This window comes from Bufo bufo, chromosome 8, assembly GCF_905171765.1.
Source record: "Bufo bufo chromosome 8, aBufBuf1.1, whole genome shotgun sequence".
Lineage (NCBI taxonomy): Eukaryota > Metazoa > Chordata > Amphibia > Anura > Bufonidae > Bufo > Bufo bufo.
In genome coordinates, this window is record NC_053396.1 from 190,503,457 (window position 1) to 190,530,580 (window position 27,124).

A 27,124-nucleotide genomic window follows, 5' to 3' on the forward strand; every position below is an offset into this window, starting at 1 on the left:
CACCGTGATGTCACAGTACAGGGATAATAAACGCAGTGATGTCACAGTACAGAGATAATAAACACAGTGATGTCACAGTACAGAGATAATAAACGCAGTGATGTCACAGTACAGAGATAATAAACACAGTGATGTCACAGTACAGAGATAATAAACACAGTGATGTCACAGTACAGAGATAATAAACACCGTGATGTCACAGTACAGGGATAATAAACGCAGTGATGTCACAGTACAGAGATAATAAACACAGTGATGTCACAGTACAGAGATAATAAACGCAGTGATGTCACAGTACAGAGATAATATACACAGTGATGTCACAGTACAGAGATAATAAACACAGTGATGTCACAGTACAGAGGTAATAAACACAGTGATGTCACAGTACAGAGATAACAAACACAGTGATGTCACAGTACAGGGATAATAAACACAGTGATGTCACAGTACAGGGATAATAAACACCGTGATGTCACAGTACAGGGATAATAAACACAGTGATGTCACAGTACAGAGATAATAAACACCGTGATGTCACAGTACAGGGATAATAAACACAGCGATGTCACAGTACAGAGATAATAAACACAGTGATGTCACAGTACAGAGATAACAAACACAGTGATGTCACAGTACAGGGATAATAAACACAGTGATGTCACAGTACAGGGATAATAAACACCGTGATGTCACAGTACAGGGATAATAAACACAGTGATGTCACAGTACAGAGATAATAAACACCGTGATGTCACAGTACAGGGATAATAAACACAGCGATGTCACAGTACAGAGACAATAAACACAGTGATGTCACAGTACTGAGATAATAAACACAGTGATGTCACAGTACAGGGATAATAAACGCAGTGATGTCACAGTACAGAGATAATAAACACAGTGATGTCACAGTACAGAGATAATAAACACAGTGATGTCACAGTACAGGGATAATAAACGCAGTGATGTCACAGTACAGAGATAATAAACGCAGTGATGTCACAGTACAGAGATAATAAACACAGTGATGTCACAGTACAGGGATAATAAACGCAGTGATGTCACAGTACAGAGATAATAAACACAGTGATGTCACAGTATAGAGATAATAAACACAGTGATGTCACAGTACAGAGACAATAAACACAGTGATGTCACAGTACAGAGATAATAAACGCAGCGATGTCACAGTACAGAGATAATAAACGCAGTGATGTCACAGTACAGAGACAATAAACACAGTGATGTCACAGTACAGGGATAATAAACGCAGCGATGTCACAGTACAGAGATAATAAACGCAGTGATGTCACAGTACAGAGATAATAAACACAGTGATGTCACAGTACAGGGATAATAAACGCAGTGATGTCACAGTACAGAGATAATAAACACAGTGATGTCACATTACAGGGATAATAAACACAGTGATGTCACAGTACAGGGATAATAAACACAGTGATGTCACAGTACAGAGATAATAAACACAGTGATGTCACAGTACAGAGATAATAAACACAGTGATGTCACAGTACAGGGATAATAAACGCAGTGATGCCACAGTACAGGGATAATAAACGCAGTGATGTCACAGTACAGAGATAATAAACACAGTGATGTCACAGTACAGGGATAATAAACGCAGTGATGTCACAGTACAGAGATAATAAACACAGTGATGTCACAGTACAGAGATAATAAACACAGTGATGTCACAGTACAGAGATAATAAACACAGTGATGTCACAGTACAGAGATAATAAACGCAGTGATGTCACAGTACAGAGATAATAAACACAGTGATGTCACAGTACAGAGATAATAAACACAGTGATGTCACAGTACAGAGATAATAAACACAGTGATGTCACAGTACAGAGATAATAAACACAGTGATGTCACAGTACAGGGATAATAAACACAGCGATGTCACAGTACAGAGATAATAAACGCAGTGATGTCACAGTACAGAGATAATAAACACAGTGATGTCACAGTACAGAGATAATAAACACAGTGATGTCACAGTACAGAGATAATAAACACAGTGATGTCACAGTACAGAGATAATAAACACAGTGATGTCACAGTACAGGGATAATAAACACAGTGATGTCACAGTACAGAGATAATAAACACAGTGATGTCACAGTACAGAGATAATAAACACAGTGATGTCACAGTACAGGGATAATAAACACAGCGATGTCACAGTACAGGGATAATAAACGCAGTGATGTCACAGTACAGAGATAATAAACGCAGTGATGTCACAGTACAGAGATAATAAACGCAGTGATGTCACAGTACAGAGATAATATACGCAGTGATGTCACAGTACAGAGATAATAAACACAGTGATGTCACAGTACAGAGATAATAAACACAGTGATGTCACAGTACAGAGATAATAAACAATGTGATGTCACAGTACAGAGATAACAAACACAGTGATGTCACAGTACAGAGATAATAAACACAGTGATGTCACAGTACAGGGATAATAAACACAGTGATGTCACAGTACAGGGATAATAAACACAGTGATGTCACAGTACAGAGATAATAAACACAGTGATGTCACAGTACAGATATAATAAACACAGTGATGTCACAGTACAGATATAATAAACACAGTGATGTCACAGTACAGAGATAATAAACGGAGTGATGTCACAGTACAGGGATAATAAACACAGTGATGTCACAGTACAGGGATAATAAACACAGTGATGTCACAGTACAGAGATAATAAACAGTGATGTCACAGTACAGAGATAATAAACACAGTGATGTCACAGTACAGAGATAATAAACACAGTGATGTCACAGTACAGGGATAATAAACGCAGTGATGTCACAGTACAGAGATAATAAACACAGTGATGTCACAGTACAGAGATAATAAACGCAGTGATGTCACAGTACAGAGATAATATACACAGTGATGTCACAGTACAGAGATAATAAACACAGTGATGTCACAGTACAGAGATAATAAACACAGTGATGTCACAGTACAGAGATAATAAACAATGTGATGTCACAGTACAGAGATAACAAACACAGTGATGTCACAGTACAGAGATAATAAACACAGTGATGTCACAGTACAGAGATAATAAACACAGTGATGTCACAGTACAGAGATAATAAACACAGTGATGTCACAGTACAGAGATAATAAACAATGTGATGTCACAGTACAGAGATAACAAACACAGTGAGGTCACAGTACAGAGATAATAAACACAGTGATGTCACAGTACAGGGATAATAAACACAGTGATGTCACAGTACAGGGATAATAAACACCGTGATGTCACAGTACAGGGATAATAAACACAGTGATGTCACAGTACAGGGGTAATAAACACAGTGATGTCACAGTACAGAGATAATAAACACCGTGATGTCACAGTACAGGGATAATAAACACAGCGATGTCACAGTACAGAGACAATAAACACAGTGATGTCACAGTACTGAGATAATAAACACAGTGATGTCACAGTACAGAGATAATATACACAGTGATGTCACAGTACAGAGATAATAAACACAGTGATGTCATAGTACAGAGATAATAAACACCGTGATGTCACAGTACAGGGATAATAAACGCAGTGATGTCACAGTACAGAGATAATAAACACCGTGATGTCACAGTACAGGGATAATAAACGCAGTGATGTCACAGTACAGAGATAATAAACACAGTGATGTCACAGTACAGAGATAATAAACGCAGTGATGTCACAGTACAGAGATAATATACACAGTGATGTCACAGTACAGAGATAATAAACACAGTGATGTCACAGTACAGAGATAATAAACACCGTGATGTCACAGTACAGGGATAATAAACGCAGTGATGTCACAGTACAGAGATAATAAACACAGTGATGTCACAGTACAGAGATAATAAACGCAGTGATGTCACAGTACAGAGATAATATACACAGTGATGTCACAGTACAGAGATAATAAACACAGTGATGTCACAGTACAGAGGTAATAAACACAGTGATGTCACAGTACAGAGATAACAAACACAGTGATGTCACAGTACAGGGATAATAAACACAGTGATGTCACAGTACAGGGATAATAAACACCGTGATGTCACAGTACAGGGATAATAAACACAGTGATGTCACAGTACAGAGATAATAAACACCGTGATGTCACAGTACAGGGATAATAAACACAGCGATGTCACAGTACAGAGATAATAAACACAGTGATGTCACAGTACAGAGATAACAAACACAGTGATGTCACAGTACAGGGATAATAAACACAGTGATGTCACAGTACAGGGATAATAAACACCGTGATGTCACAGTACAGGGATAATAAACACAGTGATGTCACAGTACAGAGATAATAAACACCGTGATGTCACAGTACAGAGATAATAAACACAGTGATGTCACAGTACAGAGATAATAAACACAGTGATGTCACAGTACAGGGATAATAAACACAGCGATGTCACAGTACAGAGACAATAAACACAGTGATGTCACAGTACTGAGATAATAAACACAGTGATGTCACAGTACAGGGATAATAAACGCAGTGATGTCACAGTACAGAGATAATAAACACAGTGATGTCACAGTACAGAGATAATAAACACAGTGATGTCACAGTACAGGGATAATAAACGCAGTGATGTCACAGTACAGAGATAATAAACGCAGTGATGTCACAGTACAGAGATAATAAACACAGTGATGTCACAGTACAGGGATAATAAACGCAGTGATGTCACAGTACAGAGATAATAAACACAGTGATGTCACAGTATAGAGATAATAAACACAGTGATGTCACAGTACAGAGACAATAAACACAGTGATGTCACAGTACAGAGATAATAAACGCAGCGATGTCACAGTACAGAGATAATAAACGCAGTGATGTCACAGTACAGAGACAATAAACACAGTGATGTCACAGTACAGGGATAATAAACGCAGCGATGTCACAGTACAGAGATAATAAACGCAGTGATGTCACAGTACAGAGATAATAAACACAGTGATGTCACAGTACAGGGATAATAAACGCAGTGATGTCACAGTACAGAGATAATAAACACAGTGATGTCACATTACAGGGATAATAAACACAGTGATGTCACAGTACAGGGATAATAAACACAGTGATGTCACAGTACAGAGATAATAAACACAGTGATGTCACAGTACAGAGATAATAAACACAGTGATGTCACAGTACAGGGATAATAAACGCAGTGATGCCACAGTACAGGGATAATAAACGCAGTGATGTCACAGTACAGAGATAATAAACACAGTGATGTCACAGTACAGGGATAATAAACGCAGTGATGTCACAGTACAGAGATAATAAACACAGTGATGTCACAGTACAGTGATAATAAACACAGTGATGTCACAGTACAGAGATAATAAACACAGTGATGTCACAGTACAGAGATAATAAACGCAGTGATGTCACAGTACAGAGATAATAAACACAGTGATGTCACAGTACAGAGATAATAAACACAGTGATGTCACAGTACAGAGATAATAAACACAGTGATGTCACAGTACAGAGATAATAAACACAGTGATGTCACAGTACAGGGATAATAAACACAGCGATGTCACAGTACAGAGATAATAAACGCAGTGATGTCACAGTACAGAGATAATAAACACAGTGATGTCACAGTACAGAGATAATAAACACAGTGATGTCACAGTACAGAGATAATAAACACAGTGATGTCACAGTACAGAGATAATAAACACAGTGATGTCACAGTACAGGGATAATAAACACAGTGATGTCACAGTACAGAGATAATAAACACAGTGATGTCACAGTACAGAGATAATAAACACAGTGATGTCACAGTACAGGGATAATAAACACAGCGATGTCACAGTACAGGGATAATAAACGCAGTGATGTCACAGTACAGAGATAATAAACGCAGTGATGTCACAGTACAGAGATAATAAACGCAGTGATGTCACAGTACAGAGATAATATACGCAGCGATGTCACAGTACAGAGATAATAAACACAGTGATGTCACAGTACAGAGATAATAAACACAGTGATGTCACAGTACAGAGATAATAAACAATGTGATGTCACAGTACAGAGATAACAAACACAGTGATGTCACAGTACAGAGATAATAAACACAGTGATGTCACAGTACAGGGATAATAAACACAGTGATGTCACAGTACAGGGATAATAAACACAGTGATGTCACAGTACAGAGATAATAAACACAGTGATGTCACAGTACAGATATAATAAACACAGTGATGTCACAGTACAGATATAATAAACACAGTGATGTCACAGTACAGAGATAATAAACGGAGTGATGTCACAGTACAGGGATAATAAACACAGTGATGTCACAGTACAGGGATAATAAACACAGTGATGTCACAGTACAGAGATAATAAACAGTGATGTCACAGTACAGAGATAATAAACACAGTGATGTCACAGTACAGAGATAATAAACACAGTGATGTCACAGTACAGGGATAATAAACGCAGTGATGTCACAGTACAGAGATAATAAACACAGTGATGTCACAGTACAGAGATAATAAACGCAGTGATGTCACAGTACAGAGATAATATACACAGTGATGTCACAGTACAGAGATAATAAACACAGTGATGTCACAGTACAGAGATAATAAACACAGTGATGTCACAGTACAGAGATAATAAACAATGTGATGTCACAGTACAGAGATAACAAACACAGTGATGTCACAGTACAGAGATAATAAACACAGTGATGTCACAGTACAGAGATAATAAACACAGTGATGTCACAGTACAGAGATAATAAACACAGTGATGTCACAGTACAGAGATAATAAACAATGTGATGTCACAGTACAGAGATAACAAACACAGTGAGGTCACAGTACAGAGATAATAAACACAGTGATGTCACAGTACAGGGATAATAAACACAGTGATGTCACAGTACAGGGATAATAAACACCGTGATGTCACAGTACAGGGATAATAAACACAGTGATGTCACAGTACAGGGGTAATAAACACAGTGATGTCACAGTACAGAGATAATAAACACCGTGATGTCACAGTACAGGGATAATAAACACAGCGATGTCACAGTACAGAGACAATAAACACAGTGATGTCACAGTACTGAGATAATAAACACAGTGATGTCACAGTACAGAGATAATATACACAGTGATGTCACAGTACAGAGATAATAAACACAGTGATGTCATAGTACAGAGATAATAAACACCGTGATGTCACAGTACAGGGATAATAAACGCAGTGATGTCACAGTACAGAGATAATAAACACCGTGATGTCACAGTACAGGGATAATAAACGCAGTGATGTCACAGTACAGAGATAATAAACACAGTGATGTCACAGTACAGAGATAATAAACGCAGTGATGTCACAGTACAGAGATAATATACACAGTGATGTCACAGTACAGAGATAATAAACACAGTGATGTCACAGTACAGAGATAATAAACACCGTGATGTCACAGTACAGGGATAATAAACGCAGTGATGTCACAGTACAGAGATAATAAACACAGTGATGTCACAGTACAGAGATAATAAACGCAGTGATGTCACAGTACAGAGATAATATACACAGTGATGTCACAGTACAGAGATAATAAACACAGTGATGTCACAGTACAGAGATAATAAACACAGTGATGTCACAGTACAGAGATAACAAACACAGTGATGTCACAGTACAGGGATAATAAACACAGTGATGTCACAGTACAGGGATAATAAACACCGTGATGTCACAGTACAGGGATAATAAACACAGTGATGTCACAGTACAGAGATAATAAACACCGTGATGTCACAGTACAGGGATAATAAACACAGCGATGTCACAGTACAGAGATAATAAACACAGTGATGTCACAGTACAGAGATAACAAACACAGTGATGTCACAGTACAGGGATAATAAACACAGTGATGTCACAGTACAGGGATAATAAACACCGTGATGTCACAGTACAGGGATAATAAACACAGTGATGTCACAGTACAGAGATAATAAACACCGTGATGTCACAGTACAGGGATAATAAACACAGCGATGTCACAGTACAGAGACAATAAACACAGTGATGTCACAGTACTGAGATAATAAACACAGTGATGTCACAGTACAGAGATAATAAACACAGTGATGTCACAGTACAGAGATAATAAACAGTGATGTCCCAGTACAGAGATAATAAACACAGTGATGTCACAGTACAGAGATAATAAACACAGTGATGTCACAGTACAGAGATAATAAACACAGTGATGTCACAGTACAGAGATAATAAACACAGTGATGTCACAGTACAGAGATAATAAACACAGTGATGTCACAGTACAGGGGTAATAAACACAGTGATGTCACAGTACAGGGATAATAAACACAGTGATGTCACAGTACAGAGATAATAAACACAGTGATGTCACAGTACAGAGATAATAAACACAGTGATGTCACAGTACAGAGATAACAAACACAGTGATGTCACAGTACAGGGATAATAAACACAGTGATGTCACAGTACAGGGATAATAAACACAGTGATGTCACAGTACAGAGATAATAAACAGTGATGTCACAGTACAGAGATAATAAACACAGTGATGTCACAGTACAGAGATAATAAACACAGTGATGTCACAGTACAGGGATAATAAACGCAGTGATGTCACAGTACAGAGATAATAAACACAGTGATGTCACAGTACAGAGATAATAAACGCAGTGATGTCACAGTACAGAGATAATATACACAGTGATGTCACAGTACAGAGATAATAAACACAGTGATGTCACAGTACAGAGATAATAAACACAGTGATGTCACAGTACAGAGATAATAAACAATGTGATGTCACAGTACAGAGATAACAAACACAGTGATGTCACAGTACAGAGATAATAAACACAGTGATGTCACAGTACAGAGATAACAAACACAGTGATGTCACAGTACAGGGATAATAAACACAGTGATGTCACAGTACAGGGATAATAAACACCGTGATGTCACAGTACAGGGATAATAAACACAGTGATGTCACAGTACAGAGATAATAAACACAGTGATGTCACAGTACAGAGATAATAAACACAGTGATGTCACAGTACAGAGATAATAAACAATGTGATGTCACAGTACAGAGATAACAAACACAGTGATGTCACAGTACAGAGATAATAAACACAGTGATGTCACAGTACAGAGATAACAAACACAGTGATGTCACAGTACAGGGATAATAAACACAGTGATGTCACAGTACAGGGATAATAAACACCGTGATGTCACAGTACAGGGATAATAAACACAGTGATGTCACAGTACAGAGATAATAAACACAGTGATGTCACAGTACAGAGATAATAGACACAGTGATGTCACAGTACAGGGATAATAATCACAGTGATGTCACAGTACAGAGATAATAAACACAGTGATGTCACAGTACAAGGATAATAAACACAGTGATGTCACAGTACAGATATAATAAACACAGTGATGTCACAGTACAGGGATAATAAACACAGTGATGTCACAGTACAGAGATAATAAACACAGCGATGTCACAGTACAGAGACAATAAACACAGTGATGTCACAGTACTGAGATAATAAACACAGTGATGTCACAGTACAGAGATAATAAACACAGTGATGTCACAGTACAGGGATAATAAACACAGTGATGTCACAGTACAGAGATAATAAACAGTGATGTCACAGTACAGAGATAATAAACACAGTGATGTCACAGTACAGATATAATAAACACAGTGATGTCACAGTACAGGGATAATAAACACAGCGATGTCACAGTACAGAGACAATAAACACAGTGATGTCACAGTACTGAGATAATAAACACAGTGATGTCACAGTACAGAGATAATAAACACAGTGATGTCACAGTACAGGGATAATAAACACAGTGATGTCACAGTACAGAGATAATAAACAGTGATGTCACAGTACAGAGATAATAAACACAGTGATGTCACAGTACAGAGATAATAAACACAGTGATGTCACAGTACAGAGATAATAAACACAGTGATGTCACAGTACAGGGGTAATAAACACAGTGATGTCACAGTACAGAGATAATAAACACAGTGATGTCGGTAAAATCCAGTTAAAGTTAGGCTACTTTCACACTAGCGTTTTTTGCGGATCCGTCATGGATCTGCAAAAACGCTTCTGTAAGGGTACTTTCACACTTGCGTTGTGAGGATCCGGCAGGCAGTTCCGTCGCCGGAACTGCCAGCTGGATCCGGAAATCCGTATGCAAATGGATATCATTTGTAGACGGCTCTGGATGCGGATCCGTCTGACAAATGCATTGAAATTCCGGATCTGTCTCTCTGGTGTCATCCGGAGAAACGGATCCGTCAATGCGGCACTAATACATTTCAATGGAAATTAATGCCGGATCCGGTATTCTGGCAAGTGTTTAGGATTTTTGGCCAGAGAGAAAAATGCAGCGTGCTGCGGTATTGTCTCCGGCCAAAAAACGTAAGAGGGACTGAACTGATGCATCCTGATGCTCTCCATTCAGAATGCATTAGGATAAAACTGAAGCGTTTTTTTATGGTATTGAGCTCCTAGGACGGAACTCTGTGCCGGAAAAGAATAACGCTAGTGTGAAAGTACGGGTACTTTCACATTAGCAGCAGGGGACTTCGGCAGGCGGGTGAACAGCCTGTCGGATCCGTCCTGCCGCGTGTGCCCCCGGACTGCCCTATTGACTATAATGGAGCGGAGCGGCAGTCCGGGGGCACACGTCAACTAGCGGCAGGACGGATCCGACAGGTTGTTCACCCACCGGAACAGCCTGCCGGAGTCCCCTGCCGCTAGTGTGAAACTAGCCGTCCTTAACGGATCCGGTTGTATTAGGGTCCATTCACACGTCCGCAAAATGGGTCTGCATCCTTTCCGCAATTTTGCGGAATGGATGCGGACCCATTCATTCTCTATGGGGACGGAATGGATGCGGATAGCACACAGTGTGCTGTCTGCAGCCGCAATTGCGGAGCGCGGACCCGATTTTGGGTCCGCAGCTCCGCAAAAAGATAGAACATGTCCTATTCTTGTCCGCAGCTTGCAGACAAGAATAGGCATTTCTATGGGGGTGACGGGCTGGTGTGTTGCGGACCCGCAATTTGCGGGTCCGCAACACACCACGGACGTGTGAATGTAGCCTCTTCTATAGCCATGACGGATCCTTCATGAACTCCAATGAAAAGTCAAAGGGGGTCGGATCCGTTTTCTACTGCGTCAAAGAAAACGGATCCGTCCCCTTTGATTTGCATTGGGGTCATGCCGGATCCGTCTTGCTCCGCATCCCAGGACAGGCTGTAAAAATGTGAGCTGGAATTTGATTGGTTGCTATGACCAACAGCTCCACCATACCTTTAGACTAGATTTGAGGAACGTCGCCAAGCAACCGTACGCTCCTCCCACTCATAGACGGGATCCTATCAGCATGTGAGGGGCGTGGTTCGATAGGGGGGCTTTTTGTGACTATTTATAATGGATTATTATGTACTGCTCATACCCAGGTCCGCGTCTGTAATACACACCCGGATATGTCTATGTGCAGCGTCGCTTCCGCCATGTTTAGTAAGGGTAATGGGAATTCTCAAATATTTCGCCTCACTATTGACACTTCGGTTTCTGTAAGCTTCAACATTTGTTAATCCGACCATCTATTTGTTGTTTTTATATATATATTTTTAATCATGTCCGCAATTGACCTTTTTTAAGATGGCGGCATCGACTTCGCGGACGTAGCGTGGTGACGTTTCCAGGCTGACGTGATGACGTGAGGTGCGGCATGTGTTGTCTTGCAGTTGCCGATTCATTGTGGTGATGGCGGTGAACGGTGCAGAAGGTGCTGGTCTGAGACAAGTGGCCGCCATGTACGAGCAGCTGAAGGCCGAGTGGAACAAGAAGAGCCCGAACCTCAGCAAGTGCGGGGATGTGCTGGGCAAGCTGAAGGTGAAGCCTCGGGGGGGGGGGGGGGAAATGGCTTGTAAGTTGACAGGGTGTCTGCTGTAGGGTGGAGTGGGGTCAATGTCTGGTTTTGGGGTGACATGACTTCCCATAGTCTTAGATAAGAGGGGTGACAGAGTGTTGAGAATTCAGATTTTGGGGTTACAATATTCTGTTATGGGTCTCGGGGCGATATATCTGCCCGGTCCTGGGTGACGTCTGATGTAGCGCCAGGTGACGTGGTGCGGGGCGACATATCCGCCAGGTTCTTAGTTGGCGTATCCGCCAGGCTTTGGGGCAACATTGGTTTTCGTGCCAGGTCCCTAGGTGACCTGCTGTAGGGACATAGGGCAGATGTCTGCCAGTTTTTGGGGTGACTTTGTTTATGCCAGTTTCCTTTGTAGCGGAGACATCTGCCAGGCTTTGGGGTGGCATGTTTTTTAGCGCCAAGTTCCTAGGTAATGGGACAGGGGGCAGACATATTTTCTGGGTTCAGGGGGTGACGTCATTTTTAGCGCCAGGTTCCTAGGTGCTGGGACATGAGGCAGGCGTATCTGCCAGGTTTCGGGATGACATTGGTTTTGGTGCCAGCTTCCTAGGTGATGTGCAGTAGGGCAGACATTTGCCAGGTACACAGATGTTGTAGTTTTTAGTGACTGGCATGGGGCAGATATATATGCCAGGTCTCGGGGTGACATTGATTTTAGTGCCAGGTTCTTGGGTGACGTGATGTAGGGCGACATATCTGTCAGGTTAAGGGGCTGACGTCGATTTTAGCGCCAGGTTCTTAGTTGGCGGGATGTCTGCCATATCTGCCAGGCTTTGTGGTGACATTGGTTCCTAGGTAACATAGTATATAAGGCCGAAAAAAGACAGGCCGAACTGGATGGACAGATGTCATCCTGCAAGTTGATCCAGGGGAAGGCCAAAAACCCTGTGAGGTAGAAGCCAATTTTCCTCACTTTAGGGGAATAAAAAATTCCTTCCCGCCTCCAATCAGGCTAAATCCCTGGATCAACGACCCCTCTCTAGTAGCTATAGCCTGTAATATTATTACACTCCAGAAATACATCCAGGCCCCTCTTGAATTCCTTTATTGTACTCACCATCACCACCTCCTCAGGCAGAGAGCTCCATAGTCTCACTGCTCTTACCGTAAAGAATCCTCTTCTATGTTTGTGTACAAACCTTCTTTCCTCCAGACGCTCAGGATGTCCCCTCGTCACAGTCACAGTCCTGGGGATAAATAGCTGATGGGATAGATCTCTGTACTGACCCCTGATATATTTATACATATTAATTAGATCTCCCCTCAGTCGTCTTTTTTCTAACGTGAATAACCCTAATTTTGATAATCTTTCAGGGTACTGTATTCCCCCCATTCCAGTTATTACTTTAGTTGCCCTCCTCTGGACCCTCTCCAGCTCTGCTATGTCTGCCTTGTTCACTGGAGCCCAGAACTGTACACAGTACTCCATGTGTGGTCTGACTAATGTGTGACCTGCTGTGGGGGCATAGGGTAGATGTCTGGCAGTTTTTGGGCCTAACTTAGTTTTTATGCCAGTTTTCTATGTGATGGGATGTAGGAGCGACATCTGCCTTGCACATTTTTTTAAATTTTTTTTTTTTAGTACCAACTTCCTAGGTAATGGGACAGGGGGTGACGTCATTTTTAGCGCCAGGTTCCTAGATGCCGGGACGTCAGGCAGGCGTATCTGCCAGGCTTCAGGGTGATATTGGCTTTAGTGCCGGCTTTCTAGGTATTGGGATGTAGGGCAGACATAGCAGCCAGGTTTCGGGGGACATTGGTTTTAGCGCCAGGTTCAGGGGTGGGGGGGGGGATCTGGTTTTACGTTAGTGCCAAGTTCCTAGCTGACAGGACATATTTGCCAGGTTTTGAAGTGACATTGGTTTAGCGTACGGTTCGTAAGTGACGTATTTTTTTTTTTTTTTAGCGCCAGGTATTGGGCAGGGATGAGTCCATGCTGATTACCATTCCAGCTCCAGATTTCATGGTGACGGCATTTTTTTTTTCCAGGTTCCCGGGTGGTTCCTCTAGTGACCAGTACTTTCAATTACAGCGGATGCAGAGGCTGTTTTTTTTTTTTTTTTTCTCCCAAAACTGCGCCACCCTTGTACGCAGGTTGTGTCTGGTATTGGAGCCCACTACGCACAGACACTAGTGGGACTAGTTTTGGGTCATTACCTGCTGAAATGTTGTCTTGTGTGGCCCCCACTTCAGCTATTTACCAGCAGGCTGAGCTCTTCATGCTGATGGTTCTGGAAAGATCTTGGTAGTACCCTCTGTATTTTACGGGTGCGCAGCGTAAATAACGCACCTAAATCTCCTATCCACAGCAGGAAAAGGGAGTAAATGACTGACTGGTGGGTGTCTGACCACTGGGCCCCCACTGGTCACTAGAGCGGTGATCTCGGGCTCCATAAATGAAGGAGCGGTGGTTGAGCATGTGGCTGCTGCTCCCTCATCCTCTATAGTACTCCTGACAGTCTCCAGCAGTCCCATTCCATCAGTTCTTATCATTGTGGGGGTCCCAGCGGTCAGGCACCCACCAGTCAGACCATTTATACAGACGCACATTATATCTTGGGAAGACCCCTTTTTTTTGTATTAGTCTATAACCCTTCAAACCTGAATAGTCCAAGGTTCCCCCTCGTTCTGCAGTTGAGGATCCTGTCTTGGTTGTGATTACTCATCGTATGTTCTCTTCTGTTACTTCTTCTTTTGCATTGTAGTTTCAGCATCTGCTAGCATCCCGTCAGTGGTCGGGGCGGCTGGTACGTGTAGTCCCTGACCCGGTAATGGAGCTTGTTAGTGACCTGGGACCTGCCTTGGCCAGAATGGCTGACACCAGTGATCACCGGTTTATGCCGACGCTTGTTGATCAGGGGGCGGCGGTGGCTCCGTGCCCTGCGGGTGGTTGGGGGCGCCACTGTGCAAGTAAAAGAGGGGAATGGCACTAAACCGGCGTTGTAACCTCCTACATTCTCAGAGGATCCCAGAATTCAGACCCCTATCGTAAAGTGATGTCCTATCTTGGCGAGGCGGTCGCACTTTTTAATTTTATGGTGCTTTGCATAAGGTGGCATTCAAGGGGTTCTCCCAAACTGGGAAACCCTTTTCATAAAGACTCTCCTGTCATGGTCACTCCAGTGCCAAGCTCCCATCTTCTGGTCACCTTGGTCCAGAAGTCACGTGCCGTCCACACACACACGTCTCACACTTGTGGTCCAGAGTAGGACGTGAAGGGAGCTCGGCGCAGGAATCGGGGTGCTAGCGAGTTTTGGAGAACCCCCTCTAAAGTCAGTGACGATTCTAATACAGTTGTGTGATGGGAGGTATTCAGTACTACAGCTTTCTAATCAGTTTTACCACTTTTACTCTCTCTGCTTGCTGTCTGTGAATATTCTTATTTATCACCAGAGGATGAAACACTTCCCACGGTAGCGAGAAGAGTTGTATCCAGCCGTGCCGATAGTGGTGTACTTCATGCAAAGTAAATTGTCTAGACAGGGTACATTGTAGCAAACACTCAGCTGTGGGAAGCATTAGGTCTGCACCAGTTTTCACTCTCTAGATGTAAACAAGAATGTTCCCGTTTATTGACAGCAAGCAGAGATCTAAAACATGTTGAAGTAATATCTAACGCCTCCATTCACAGCACCTTTTGGATTCAGGCGGGGCTTCAGCTCTGGATGAATGTGACTTGTAATGCGCTGGTTCCTCTCGTTACAGTTGGCGCTTTTGGAGCAGAATTTTTTACCCACCACTGATGCCAGGCTGACCAAGCAGCAGCTCGTTTTAGCTAGTAAGTATGATGCGTAAGGGGAAAACCGCGCCTGAACGACACTATACAATATTCTACAGGATAAAGGGGTTGTTCCATCTGATCATATATGGAATATCAATAAGTTATGTCATAAGTGTCTGATAGGTGGGGGGTCGCCGCTGTGAATGCTGAGCGCGCTGCACGTTCAGGCGTTTTGGGAAGCTCCATAACCGTGAATGGAGAAGACACTGCACATGTGTGGTCGCCCCTTCATCCGCTGCTATGGGACATCCAAAAATTGCAGATCCAGTGCTCTATTTCAAGTACTAGAGAATGGAGAAAGCCCACATACACCTATCGGACATTTATGGCACATCCTCTCAATATACTTTAAATGGCCAGATGAGACCAACACCTTTAGGCACTATTCAGACGTCCGTAGAATGGGTCCGCATCCGTTCCGCAATTGTGCAGACCCATTCATTCTCTATGGGGCTGGAAGAGATGCGGATAGCACACAATGTGCTGTCCACATCCGCATTTCCGCAGCGCGTCCCCGATCTTCCGGTCCGCAGCTCTGAAATAGAGCATGTCCTGTTGTCTGCAATTGCAGACAAGAATAGGCATTTATATGGGGGTGCCGGCCGGGTGTATTGCGGATCCGCAATGCACTACGGACGTCTGACTGGAGCCTTAAAGGGACTGAGAAAGGTCAGAAGAGGGCATCACCTGGGGTCCATGTCCTGTGATAGCCTGAAGGAAGGGGCATAGAATTTAAGATTTTGAGTCACTAGTTCTCCCCACTTCTGGGACCTGCAGCTACGTGGATATTCTGTATATGTAATAAGGGTGCATTCAATGAACCGTGTCCGTTTTGCAGACTGCAACCTGCGGAATACTGTGGGCACCCCTGCATTGCGGTGCGGACCCATTACGTTGCAGCTCATGACTCGGAAGCACATGGGTCCGTGCAGCTGCTCCGCACAAGATAGGACATGTGCTATGGCTTTGGCCACAACACTGAAGTCAGTGGGTCCGCTCCGCGATGCGGGGTACACATGGCTGGTGTCCTGATATGGTCTTCGGATGTACAGTTGCAAGAAAAAGTATGTGAACCCTTTGGAATGATATGGATTTCTGCACAAATTGGTCATAAAATGTGATCTGATCTTCATCTAAGTAACAGCAATAGACAATCACAGTCTGCTTAATCTAATAACACACAAAGAATTAAATGTTACCATGTTTTTATTGAACACACCATGTAAACATTCACAGTGCGGGTGGAAAAAGTATGTGAACCCTTAGGATTTAATAACTGGTTGAACCTCCTTTGGCAGCAATAACTTCAACCAAACGTTTCCTGTAGATGCAGATCAGACGCGCACAACGGTCAGGAGTAATTCTTGACCATTCCTCTTTACAGAACTGTTTCAGTTCAGCAATATTCTTGGCATGTCTGGTGTGAATCGCTTTCTTGAGGTCATGCCACAGCATCTCAATCGGGTTGAGGTCAGGACTCTGACTGGGCCACTCCAGAAGGCGTATTTTCTTCTGTTTAAGCCATTCTGTTGTTGATTTACTTCTATGCTTTGGGTCGTTGTCCTGTTGCAACATCCATCTTCTGTTGAGCTTTAGCTGGTGGACAGATGGCCTTAAGTTCTCCTGCAAAATGTCTTGATAAACTTGGGAATTCATTTTTCCTTCGATGATAGCAATCCGTCCAGGCCCTGACGCAGTGAAGCAGCCCCAAACCATGATGCCCCCACCACCATACTTCACAGTTGGGATGAGGTTTTGATGTTGGTGTGCTGTGCCTCTTTTTCTCCACACATAGTGTTGTGTGTTTCTTCCAAACAACTCACTTTGGTTTCATCTGTCCACAGAGTATTTTGCCAGTACTGCTGTGGAACATCCAGGTGCTCTTGTGCAAACTGTAAACGTGCAGCAATGTTTTTTTTGGACAGCAGTGGCTTCCTCTGTGGTATCCTCCCATGAAATCCATTCTTGTTTAGTGTTTTACGTATCGTAGATTCGCTAACAGGGATGTTAGCATATGCCAGAGACTTTTGTAAGTCTTTAGCTGACACTCTAGGATTCTTCTTCACCTCATTGAGCAGTCTGCGCTGTGCTCTTGCAGTCATCTTTACAGGACGGCCACTCCTAGGGAGAGTAGCAGCAGTGCTGAACTTTCTCCATTTATACACAATTTGTCTTACCGTGGACTGATGAACAGCAAGGCTTTTGGAGATACTTTTATAACCCTTTCCAGCTTTATGCAAGTCAACAATTCTTAATCGTAGGTCTTCTGAGAGCTCTTTTGTGCGAGGCATCATTCACATCAGGCAATGCTTCTTGTGAAAAGCAAACCTAGAACTGGTGTGTGTTTTTTATAGGGCAGGGCAGCTGTAACCAACACCTCCAATCTCATCTCATTGAATGGACTCCAGTTGGCTGACACCTCACTCCAATTAGCTCTTGGAGATGTCATTAGTCTAGGGGTTCACATACTTTTTCCACCTGCACTGTGATGTGAATGTTTACATGGTGTGTTGAATAAAAACATGGTAACATTTAATTCTTTGTGTGTTTATTAGTTTAAGCAGACTGTGATTGTCTATTGTTGTGACTTAGATGAAGATCAGATCACATTTTATGACCAATTTGTGCAGAAATCCATATCATTCCAAAGGGTTCACATACTTTTTCTTGCAACTGTATGTGTAGATTTCAGCTGCCATGTTTCCATCATATACTGTTAATAATAATAATAATAATAATTTAGTCTTGCAGCTTATACCTTTATTGGGCTCTGTTCACACTAGTACTGTCGTTTACCTTCATTACAGAGCTATGCCATTTTCGAAAGGATCCCAACAATCCTGATGTTTCCTATTAACCTATGATGGGATTTGTCAGTTTTCGTTCGGGGCACTGACGAATGCACTACTACTTTCACATCTGTGTTTTCCTTTCTGGTATTGAGATCCGTCATAGGATCTCAATAGCAGAGAAAAACGCTTCAGTTTTGTCCCATTCATTGTCAGTGGGGACAAAACGGTACAGAGTGCACCAGAATGCGTTCCGTTTCGTTGTGTTCCCATGAAGCACACAAAACTGCAGCAAGAAGCGTATTTGAATGCGTCATGGGATTCTGATCAAGATGAATCTGCCTTGAAACACAATGTAAGTCAATGGTGCCGAATCCGTTTTTTTGGACACAAAAAAAACCTGATCCGGCTCCCATTGACTTACAATGGATTTAATGCCGGGTCCGTCTTGTTCATTTGGGAGATAATAATAAAACCGGATCCGTTCTAAATGGATGCAGACTGTTGTATTATATACCGGATGCGTTTTTGCTGATCCCCTGGTGGATCCAACAAAAACGCAGATGTGATAGTAGCCTTACACTCAAAATTTGGAATCCCTTCACTGCTCACCATTATCCTTTCTGTGTTCAGGAGACGTTTTGGAGATTGGCGCCCAGTGGAGCATCCTGAAGAAAGACATCCCGGCGTTTGAGAGATACATGGCGCAGTTGAAGTGTTATTATTTTGACTATAAGTAAGTTGTTTGGCTCTGCTCAAATTTTGCAATTGTATATAATAGACACACAGACATACATACACTGACCATACATATTCCAGAAGGACACTCTTGACTACTGAAGTCTGTGGAGATGCGCTCACAGCATATATGTCAAACACACATTGAAACGGTGGAGTGAACAGCCCCCCCCCCCCCCAAGTCATTTATTTTGAGCAAAGACAGAAATATGGGAAATGACATACTTGTATGAATACTATCATTAAGATCACCCTTTATCAATGGAAGGCAGCCCAGCGATCAGTTGAATGATGCAGGGCCATCTTCTCTAAAACCCGAGGATCACTCCTTATTGTGCTGGAAGCCTCACCAGACCATACATTTCCACTGCTGGAAAATGTCACGTTACATGCCAGATAATCGGACAGCCACATAATGGATGAGACCCCCAGAGCATCTCTCTATTCTGAACACAATCCCCCCTCACAAGATATCCACATGCCTTAAATAGTTACGTGGACCCCCAACAGACCCGTTTTGTGCTGGTTTAGGCCACTTGCAGACGAGCGAGTGTCACGCTCCAGACTTGCAACGCAGCTCCCGGCCTGACCTCCCAGCACTACCGGGGTCACATAGCATTATATTAATTTATGATACTATGTAACCCTTAGGCCTCTTTCACACGGGCGTTGCGGGAACACCCGCGATTTTTCCACGCGAGTGCAAAACACTGTAATGCGATTTGCACTCGCGTGAGAAAAATCGGCATGTTTGGTACCCAAACCCGAACTTCTTCACAGAAGTTTGGGTTTGGGTTAGGTGCAGGGTAGATTGTATTATTTTCCCTTATAACATGGTTATAAGGGAAAATAATAGCATTCTTAATACAGAATGCATAGTACATAGCGCTGGAGGGGATAAAAAAATAATTTAACTCGCCTTAATCCACTTGCTCGCGCATCCCGATCGTCTCCTAGCAACCGTGCGTGAAAATCGCACTGCATCCGCACTTGCTTGCGGATGCTTGCGATTTTCACGCAACCCATTCATTTCTATAGGGCCTGCGTAATGTGAAAAACGCACAAAGAGGAGCATGCTGCGATTTTCACGCAACGCACAAGTGATGCGTGAAAATCACCGCTCGTGTGCACAGCCCCATGGAAATGAATGGGTCGGTATTCAGTGCGGGTGCAATGCGTTCAACTCACGCATCGCATCCGCGTGGAATACTCGCCCGTGTGAAATGGGTCTTACAGTTCTGGAATGTATTGGATAACACTGGCAACATTATGTCAGGGTTACATAGCGTCCGGCATAATTCGGACACGAGTCTTGGTTTCATTTCTGCTGGGTCCTGATATGGGGAGTGGGAGATAATTTTGCGTGTGTTGCAAATTACTTGGTTTTAGGATAAAAAAAATTATTATTTTTTTATCCTATAAAAAAAATAAAAAAAAATTGGTGTTTCCTAAGATGAGAATTGTATTTTCTTGGAGGCTCCCCAATGCAAAAATAAAAGGTTGGGAGACCATGGGGTATATAGACACGGATTGTATAGCATGTGGACATGTCTCATACCTGTCCCTGAATTGTAAGAACTCCTTTTCTGCTTCTTCTACTATTTTTGGTTTTCTCAGTGTTGCGCCGTTTGCTGGTGTATATGAATACAGTGTTTGGCTGTTTCTCATGTATTTTGTGTGTCTCCTTGCAGGGATGAGCTCCCTGAATCTGCGTACAATCACCAGCTGCTGGGCCTCAATCTCCTCTTCCTCCTGTCACAGAACAGAGTGGCCGAGTTTCACACTGAGCTGGAACGGTTACCTGCCAAGGACATCCAGGCCAATGTATACATCAAGCACCCGGTGTCTTTAGAGCAGGTAGGTGTCACTGGTGACCTAAGTGTGATGCTGGGGGGGCGCTTGTCCATGACGCTCATATCCTGTTTCTTCCTGTATTTAGTACTTGATGGAGGGCAGTTATAACAAGGTGTTCTTGGCCAAAGGGAACATCCCTGCAGAGAGTTACACCTTCTTCATTGACATCCTGCTGGACACAATCAGGTCAGTTCTGTGCATTGTCCTCCTATTTCTGGCAGCTTTTACTACGTCTTGGCATGATTTACAATGTTTACACCATTATACAACATGGCTCCACCAGAGTCCAAACTGTGCATATCTGAGCAAGTCTACCACACCAACAAGAAATAACATACACAGTACTACAAATCATTAACCCGTTCATGTATGCCAATGGGCAAACATGTCTCCCGTTTCAAACGGCAGAGACCCGCGGATAATGACCGCGACCGGCAGTAATGCCAATCGTGGTCGTAAAAGCCTTTTAGATGCCGTGATCAAGTGGATGCCGACCAATGAGGATGCCGGTAATTGATTTTAATGCACTGGGTCTTGCTGAAGAGACCCAGGGCATTAAAGCTGCAATTTTCTATCTTAGACAGCAGGTGGCAGGCCAACATAAGAAATTAGCGATTGTGAACAATTAATGGATGAAAAAAAATCTATTGTTCAGAAAATAAAAAATGTCCTCCCCGTGGTAGTTGCAGGACATAATAAACTCCCAACTGCACATTACATAACTATATTATACAAGAAAATGGAAGTGCTTAGTGCAAGTAATAAATATACCAATCGTGGTATACAGGGGAATACATAGTGTGACATATTAATACCGACTAATGTAGTTCAGACTGCTGAACAGATCAGCAAAAACCCATCCGGTCAATAATACAACAGTATGCATCCGTTCAGAGCTGATCCGGTTGTTATTATCTCCAAAATTATCAAGATGGATCCAGAACTAAAATTATTGTAAGTCAATGGGCGCTGGATTTTTTATATTTTTTTTCGTGTCCGAAATAATGGATCCGCCTTGATCAGTATCCCATGCCGCACACAATCGCTGTGTGCAGCGGTTTTGTGTCCGGCATGGGAACACAACAAAACAGAACAGAATGCATTCTGCTGCAGTCCGTTCCGGTTTGTTCAGTTTTGTCCCCATTGACAGTTCCGCATCTCAAAACCAGAAAGAAAGTAACCTTAAAGGGACACTGACAGGCCAAATCAGCATATATAGTTATATATATGACATTACAGGTCTTATACAGTCTATTAAAAGCATCTAAGTATCCCCTCTGTCCACCTTCTAAATACCGAAATATAAAGTTTTATAACCTGCCTGTCTCGTCAGCAATCTGCCCAAGGGGCGGCGTTTCATCTCAAAATGCGCCCAGCCAGCCGCTCCCAACTGCTGTTCTGAAGCCCCGCCCAGCTCATCAATATTCACTTCGCTGGGCGGCGGCTACAACTCTCCCCAGTCATGATCCTGCGCATGGGCAGATTTGACATGAACGATGCCAGGAGGATTCAATTGCCCATGCACAGGATCGTGACTGTGGAGAGTTGTAGCCGCCGCCCAGCAAAGTGAATATTGATGAGCTGGGCGGGGCTTCAGAACAGCAGTTGGGAGCGGCTGGCTGGGCGCATTTTGAGATGAAACGCCGCCCCTTGGGCAGATTGGTGACGAGACAGGCAGGTTATAAAACTTTATATTTCGGTATTTAGAAGGTGGACAGGGGGGATACTTAGATGCTTTTAATAGACTGTATAAGACCTGTAATGTTATATATATATAGATAGATAGATTTGGCCTGTCAGTGTCCCTTTAATGAATTGTAGTACTGTGTATGTTATTTCTCTCCTGCTTCCAGCTCCGTTCAACCTCAATCTTTTAGTCCCTGGCCTGTTTACTTCCTGCCTCAGCGCTGACTTGTGTAGGAGCAGCGTGCGACCACTGAGGCCCCGGAGTCACGTCCTGTCACTAACACATCACCAATGAGGCCCCCGAGTTGCCAGCAGTGGTGACGGCACGTCACACTTCTGATTTTGTGGAGACAGGAGCTGGGCACTGAACCCACAACTATCTCAAGTTAATATCACAAACTTTACCAGTTTAATCTTCTTCCATGTATCTGATATAATCAGAATCATATTAAGTACATTTTCCCTTTAAAAAGGAACTCGGTGTTTAAAGGGGCGGTCTCACTTCAGCAAGTGGCATTTTATCATGTAAAGAAAGTTAATACCAGGCACTTACTAATGTATTGTGATTGTCCATATTGTCTCCTTTGCTTGCTTGATTAATTTTTCCATCACGTTATACACTGCTTGTATCCAGGGGTTATGACCACCCTGTAATCCAGCAGCAGTGGTCGTGCTTGCACACTATAGGAAAAAGGAGCTGTCTTTTCTGGTAGCCAGGACTGCAGAAGTGCGCATAGGCTGGTGCTTTTTCCGATAGTGTACAAGCACGGCTGCCATGGCCCCAGTATACCAAAAAAATAAAATGGGGCTGCCCTTGCCTGACATCCAAGGAGCAGATCAGATCATCCTGGCACAGATGGAGGGCAGTACTGGACATGGTGTACCGCACTGTACTGTAAAGAGGAGCTACATGCAGGTGTTTTACCAGAGAAATGTCCGTGTTAGTTGGTTGGACCTGAATCTGAGGCATAGTATGTGGAGTCTGGTTTCAACCTGCGATGGGTCAGAAAAGACCACTGTATCCTGAGGGACCTTTATCTATATTCAGAGATCAGCAATTCCCAGTCATATAATAATGTTCCTTCTGCAGGGATGAGATTGCAGGCTGCATCGAGAAGGCATATGAGAAGATCTTGTTTAACGAAGCCACCAGGATATTATTCTTCAATACTCCAAAGAAAATGACAGACTATGCAAAGAAGGTGAGTATGGCAACTGTAAGTTATCTTCTGGAAAATCCACCTTAAGCCTTAGCCACAGTCAGTGGTTGTGAGCCAAAACCACAAGTGGAGGCTCCACAGACATAATGTATAAGGGAAAGATTTGCACCTGTTCTGTGTCTTTGAACTGCGCCTGCTTTTGGCTCGCAGTCACTGATGAAAATAACTGACCAATCACTGACTGTGTGACTAAGGCTACTCTCACACCAGCGTTTTTACTGTATCCGGCAGGGTTCAGCAAAAACGCTTTCGTTACTGATAATACAACCGCCTGCATCCGTTATGAACGGATCCGGTTGTATTATCTTTAACACTGCCAAGACGGATCCGTCATCGACTCCTATGAAAGTCAATGTGAGACGGATCCGTTTTCTATCGTGGCAGATTGCGTCAGAGAAAATGGATCTGTCCCCATTGACTTGCATTGGGGGTCAAGCCGGATCCGTCTTGCTCCGCATCCCAGGGCGGAAAGCAAACTACATGTTGCGGTTTGCCCTCCGCTATGGGGACGGAACTAAACGGAATGCATTTTGGAGCGTTCTGTTCAGTTTTGTCCCCATTGACAATGAAAGTGGACATAACTGAAGCGTTTTTTCGCTATTGAGCCCCTATGACGGATCTCAATACCGGAAAACTAAAATGCTAGTGTGAAAGTAGCCCATGGTCTTACGAATCGGGTGGAAAGTATCATGGATTCTGTAATAGTGGCAGGAATCCTGGGAATGATTTTGGCATGGGGTGGAAAAGGAGAGCAGTTTCTAGGGAACTTTGCTGAAAGAGTAACATAGTACATAAGGCCGAAAAAAGACCTCTGTCCATCCAGTTTGGCCTGTTCTCCTGCAAGTTGATCCAGAGAGAGGCCAAAAAAAAACTGAGGTTGAAGCAAATTTTCCCCACTTAAGGGGAAAAAATTCCTTCCTGACTCCAATCAGGCAATCAGAATAACTCCCTGGATCAACGACCCCTCTGTAGTAGCTATAGCCTGTAATATTATTACACTCCAGATATATTTATACATAGTAATTAGATCTCCCCTCAGTCGTCGTTTTTTTCTAAAGTGAATAACCCTAATGTTGATAATCTTTCAGGGTACTGTAGTTGCCCCATTCCAGTTATTACTTTAGTTGCCCTCCTCTGGACCCTCTCCAGCTCTGCTATGTCTGCCGTGTTTACAGGAGCCCAGAACTGTACACAGTACTCCATGTGTGGTCTGACTAGTGATTTGTAAAGTGTTAGGACTATGTTCTTATCACGGGCATCTATGCCCCTTTTGATGCAACCCATTATCTCATTGGCCTTGGCAGCAGCTGCCTGACACTGGTTTCTACAGCTTAGTTTGCTGAAGAACCTGTCAAAGACCCCCCCCCCCCCCCACCCCCCTCAAAATGATCAAGTAAGGACTTATGCCCCCAAACATCGGCTCTGCAATATATGGGCACTGGCTGTATGCACCCCATATCACTCGAACATGGTGTTTGTTTTTTTTGCGGACCCCAGTGCACGGAACGGCCGAACCACGGCTGTGTGCAAGAGGCCTAAGAATGTATTAAATATGAAATATTCTGCATGCAACAAGCACCGAGCCTTCAATTATCCAGGTTTTACCTGGTGCTGTGTCGGTATGTCCAGCTCAGATCAGGAGCAGATGTTCTGGAGAGGTTGTAACTTTACATTATTCTGAAAGTTGCTCTAATATATTGCATCATCTTTCATTAACCTGAGGGTTAATCAAACTCCTAAAAAGTGAGAAACTATAAATCACTCTTCTTGTTGTTTCCGCAGCGGGGTTGGGTATTGGGCCCGAATAACTACTACAGTTTCAGCAGCCAGCAGCAGAATCCGGAGGAGGCCACAATTCCTTCCACAGAATTAGCCAAGCAAGTGATTGAGTACGCCCGCCAACTGGAAATGATCGTATAAATACCGGGAAGTCGTTCCAGCCAACTTCCCACTTGTGTTCTCTTTTTCTGGTCTGCCTGTTCACTCGCCATCCTCATTTGTATCACATTATTTTATAGATTGGGGGGTACAGGATATTTTGTAGGAAGGTATAATATTAAATGATACCATTTACTGGGCAGGTTTACACCTCTATAACAAGCTTTTTTATTTTTTTTATGACTCTATATTAAAAAGGACCTTCCACCTGCTTAAACGTTTAAATGGCCCTCGATCGGTGCTGCTCCAGAGCCTCCCTCCCGAAAAACCAGGGCCCACCTGCAGCTGTGCAAGGGGGAGCGACCTTCACCCCTCTGACACTGTCCACACTGTGAGGGAGGCGCAGAGATTTAAAAATTTCAGCAGGTGACTGGTCCTCTTTAAAGGGCTTGTCCATGATTGTAAGGAACTAGGCGACGAGCAGGAAATAATCTAAAAAGTACCTGTTAAATCCCCAGCTGCTCCTGCCGTCACTTATATCATTCATGTGACTGCTGCAGCCAGTCACTGGCCCTAACTGATGCTTAACTGTACCGTGGAGGCTTAGTTGCAACAGTCATGTGAATGACGTGCATGACATCATTGCTGTGGCGCTCAAGCAGGGATATTTGTAGAATGGTTGTTTTTTTAAAACTTTTTAATTTTAAACCATTTCCTGCTCAAACAATTTTCATAAAAATAGAGGACAACCCCTTTAAGTCTACTTTCACACTCGCGTTTTGGCTTTCCGTTTTGAGAGACCTGTTCAGGGCTCTCACAAGCGGTCCAAAACGGATCAGTTTTCATTCTGAATGGAAAAGGATCCGCTCAGAATGCATCAGTTTGCCTCCGTTCAGTCACCATTCGGCTTTGGAGACGTTTTGGTGTCCGTCTAAAGAAACGGAGCTGGCACACAATGCAAGTCAATGGGGACGAATCCGTTTTCACTGAAACAATCTGGCACAATAGAAAACGGATCCGTCCTCCAT

At 43.1% G+C, this 27,124-nt stretch overlaps 1 protein-coding gene across 1 annotated transcript; it reads left to right on the forward strand.

The window, feature by feature from the left end:
• Positions 1 to 11,934: 11,934 nt before the first annotated feature.
• PSMD8 (proteasome 26S subunit, non-ATPase 8) lies at positions 11,935 to 26,571 on the forward strand. The gene is made up of 7 exons (XM_040405370.1): positions 11,935 to 12,107; positions 15,856 to 15,928; positions 19,354 to 19,456; positions 21,150 to 21,315; positions 21,398 to 21,498; positions 24,089 to 24,200; positions 26,001 to 26,571. The coding sequence occupies exons 1-7, from the start codon at positions 11,979 to 11,981 to the stop codon at positions 26,136 to 26,138; spliced, it is 822 nt and encodes a 273-aa protein (XP_040261304.1). The 5' UTR covers positions 11,935 to 11,978; the 3' UTR covers positions 26,139 to 26,571.
• The last annotated feature ends 553 nt before the right edge of the window (positions 26,572 to 27,124 follow it).